The 3,482-nt window shown below is 39.6% G+C and overlaps 1 protein-coding gene across 6 annotated transcripts in view; it reads right to left on the bottom strand.

Moving 5' to 3' along the window:
* The window catches only part of sh3kbp1 (SH3-domain kinase binding protein 1), a 32,204-nt gene that overhangs the window by 17,130 nt on the left and 11,592 nt on the right, over positions 1-3,482 (bottom strand). The window contains exon 1 of one of the 6 annotated variants that reach the window (XM_034861979.1): positions 3,375-3,431. The exons of 4 other annotated variants lie outside the window; for them this stretch is intronic. In XM_034861979.1, the coding sequence (XP_034717870.1) occupies positions 3,375-3,416 (42 nt within the window). In that variant the 5' untranslated portion in view covers positions 3,417-3,431. Of the gene's footprint in view, positions 1-282; positions 394-3,374; positions 3,432-3,482 lie in introns of those variants that run through there. One more of the 6 variants, XM_034861977.1, reaches the window with a different exon arrangement.

Genomic DNA, 3,482 nt, shown 5'->3' with positions numbered 1-3,482 from the left:
AGGCAGTTCTGAAGGCAAAAGGGGGTCCAACCCGTTACTAGCATGGGGTACCTAATAAAGTGGCCGGTGAGTGTATTACTCTAAACATTATCTGCAAATAGGTCTTTGAATGAGCACTGAGCATCCATACCTGAAAGTTATGAGGTTATTTGTTACGCAATTCACCATCCTTTTGTATACAATAAATGCAAAAAAGGTGTGCCAAACTGAATCTCTGTTCATGAGCCACCCAGCTCTGCACTGCACTGTGCTGCAGTAAGCCAGGTCACCCTCACTGTTTACCTGCAGACGACCAGCCAGAGCTCGTAGCTGGGACAAACACAGACATGCAAACAGAGTACCACTTTCTCCTCTCCTCCTTTCCCCCTCCGTCCACATGACTTTCACTTGCATAAAGCATCACAAGACAGCATGCGACACTGATCAAAAGAACTGCAGAGAGACGGACAAACAAATACTGAGCGACAGAAGAGTCAACAAGCAAGCAGATGGAGTTACAACAAACAGGGAGACGTACACACACACACACACACACACACACACACACACACACACACACACACACACACACACACACAGACAGACAGACAGACAGAGAAGAACTAGACATGGCGATTCACATCTCCGCACCACATTCATCATGACACTGTTTCATAAGCCTGTGGCAAACGTAGCTCAGTGAAGCATACTGATATACTGACTCACAGAAGCTGACCCCTCACACACACTTCGCTTGTGTATGACCTGGTGTGTCTTGAAAGCCTTGATGAGCCTGTAAGATCCCAAAATATCAGCAAGCAAAGACGCTTCCCTAGACAACAGCAGAGACTAAGTGACATTTTCGGAGCTACGAAGGTTGGGGACCGGACAAGACGCCAAAGCAACAATAATTTTTGTGTTAAAAAAACAAGCAAACAAATGTGGCATTCAACAGGGAAGAGATCCACATTCTCTGTATAGTGGGATAGGGCCAATTCAATTCTGACATGTGGTGTGTGTGTGTGTGTGTGTGTGTGTGTGTGTGTGTGTGTGTGTGTGTGTGTGTGTGGAAGTTCCAACAGGAAGTGAGGGATTGAAATGTTAAAGGATATGAATTGTCCTCTAAACGACAACATCTGACCATATTACCACAGACAAAACTAGACTCGCCAACATAACATTTCTTGCCTTTTTCCTCTCTATAAACATATGTACCTCTATTTATATTTAAAGGAATAGGTCTTTTTTTATTACTTTTAACAAAGCCAGGCTAACGGTTTTCCCCGCATCCAGTCTTTATGCCAAGCTAAGCTAACCATCTCCTGGCAGTAGCTTCACATTTACTGTACATATATGAATATTGTGTTGACCTTTTTATCTTATTCTTGGCAAGAAACACAATAACTGTGTTTAGTGTATGGTCAGAGAGGTGGTAAAACGGGCAGATTTCTGTCCACTGAGGTCAGGTCAGTCACACCGTTGTCTTTCCATGACCTTTGGTGCATTTGTTAAGTAGGTTAATGCAGTGTTAATGTAGAACCAGGAAAGAATACATTGATTCTGTAGTCAGAATGCAGATGGACTCTAGCCTTAACTCTTAATGCCGTTATGTACTGCAAAAACAGATATACATATTCATTCAGAAACTCACATGCACAGACAAAAAAAAATGCCTTTTAACTTGGAGACACAAGCCAACCTACGTAAAAACCCACAGCGGCTATCAGTTTCCCTTTTATGAGTGGAATAGTAGAGGCGGTGTTTACTAGCTGTTCGGCTTTCTGCCTAGTGAAAATAAATGGAACGTCTATTCTGAAATCCATCTGTTGTCTAATAATGCTGTTCAGAACAGGAGATGTAATGAGATATAAGGTGCACTATGCAAATCCAAGCTAACTGTACTGTTCTTGGAGGCCTTTGTTACTACTTGGATAGCATTAACGCTCTACTGCAATTCCTCCTGTGGGGATATAGAGGTATCCGAGAGTTAAAGGAAACCCAGCTGAAAATAGGAGAGGAAGGATTCATAATATCTGAACAGGAAACACCTGCATAATATACACTACGTTGTTGGTTGTGTTTGTCTGTGGAAATGTGAAAAAGCCTGACAGTAAGTGTGTAGTTAACATAGCACTGCTTTAATGCTAATCACCCCTTTGTGCATCCCCACTCACCAGACCTCTGACCCTTTCACAAAGTTACAGACAATGCAAAACAATGCAGTGTAGCAGCAAACATCCATTGTGTGAGCAACACAAAAGAAGCTTTAACTTTGAAACAGAGTGCAAATGGAAGAAACTCAAAATTGTATATCTCTTCTTTTCATAAACCTCATTGTTATTACTCTATTCACATGTCATTCTTACACAGAAAGAATGTTGTTTAAACATTTTTACCATACGCTAAGTCATTTTGGTTGAGTTTAAGCAGAAGCAATAGATTGGAAACAGAAAATTAATCTGCAGCCTTTTTGATAATTGATTACCAACAAATGCCAAATAATTCCCAGTTCCATCCTCTTAAGTATGCAGATTTGCTGCTTCTCTCTAAATTTCTTTTTAACATATTTAACACGTTTTTATGTCTGAATATCATTGGGTTTTAGTCGGACAAGGCAAGAGATATTTGTAGAGATTACCTTGTAGTATAATGAGCATTTAGTATTTCATAAACTAAGCAATTACACTGCAAAATGGGGTGTCTAAAAACAAGATAAAACATTAAATCTGAGGGAAAAGGTAAATTATCTGCCCATGCAGCAAGATCATTTCACTTGACAAGCTTGCTTGATTTAAGATTATAGTGTAAAGTTGAAGACTTAAAAGAAGAAATTCACTCTTAAAACCAGATAAGTTATCTAACACTTCTAAATCTAAGAGTTGTTTTTAATATTTTGGTAAAAACTAAATGATTTGCAGTGTAGTCATTTAAATGAGTTTAAATTCCATTATAAAAGTGGTTAAATTGCATTATCAAATACAAAGAATGTCAACTTCAGCATTCTTTCTGCTAAAGTTTGCAACTTTTCAGACATCCGTAATGTCTTTACTTATTAAAAGTGACTACAAGGCAAATCCAGCTGATCTTCTGCACCATGAATACCAATGTTTAGCATTTTATGTCAAATGAGAGCATGTGATTCCAATTTGCAACACCTGCTTGTCTAATCCACAGGTCACATGATTACAGCACTTACCATTAACATGCTGATAACAGCTCCTGGCTTTGACAAATACATATATTTGCACACAACGCATCTTCAGTGAGCCAAAATTAGTTTCAGTTTGTAAACCTGAGCTGAACCTCAAATGACAACTCTAAGGGGCTTTAAGTTTGGAAACATAACAACTTTCATACCGTCTTTTACTGGAAAACTTCAATTCCCTGACCGTCACCTTAATAATCTTAGTGGTGCCGGTTGTCAGCCATGACTGCATCAGAGGAAGGTTGCTTGCATACCATCACTTCCTCTCCACTTTTCAACCTGTCTGTCCACATCCCCC

Source organism: Etheostoma cragini, chromosome 22 (genome assembly GCF_013103735.1).
Source record: "Etheostoma cragini isolate CJK2018 chromosome 22, CSU_Ecrag_1.0, whole genome shotgun sequence".
Taxonomy (NCBI): Eukaryota; Metazoa; Chordata; class Actinopteri; order Perciformes; family Percidae; genus Etheostoma; species Etheostoma cragini.
The sequence above is the reverse complement of the archived record's forward strand: the minus strand, read 5'-3'. Positions and strand labels throughout refer to the sequence as shown.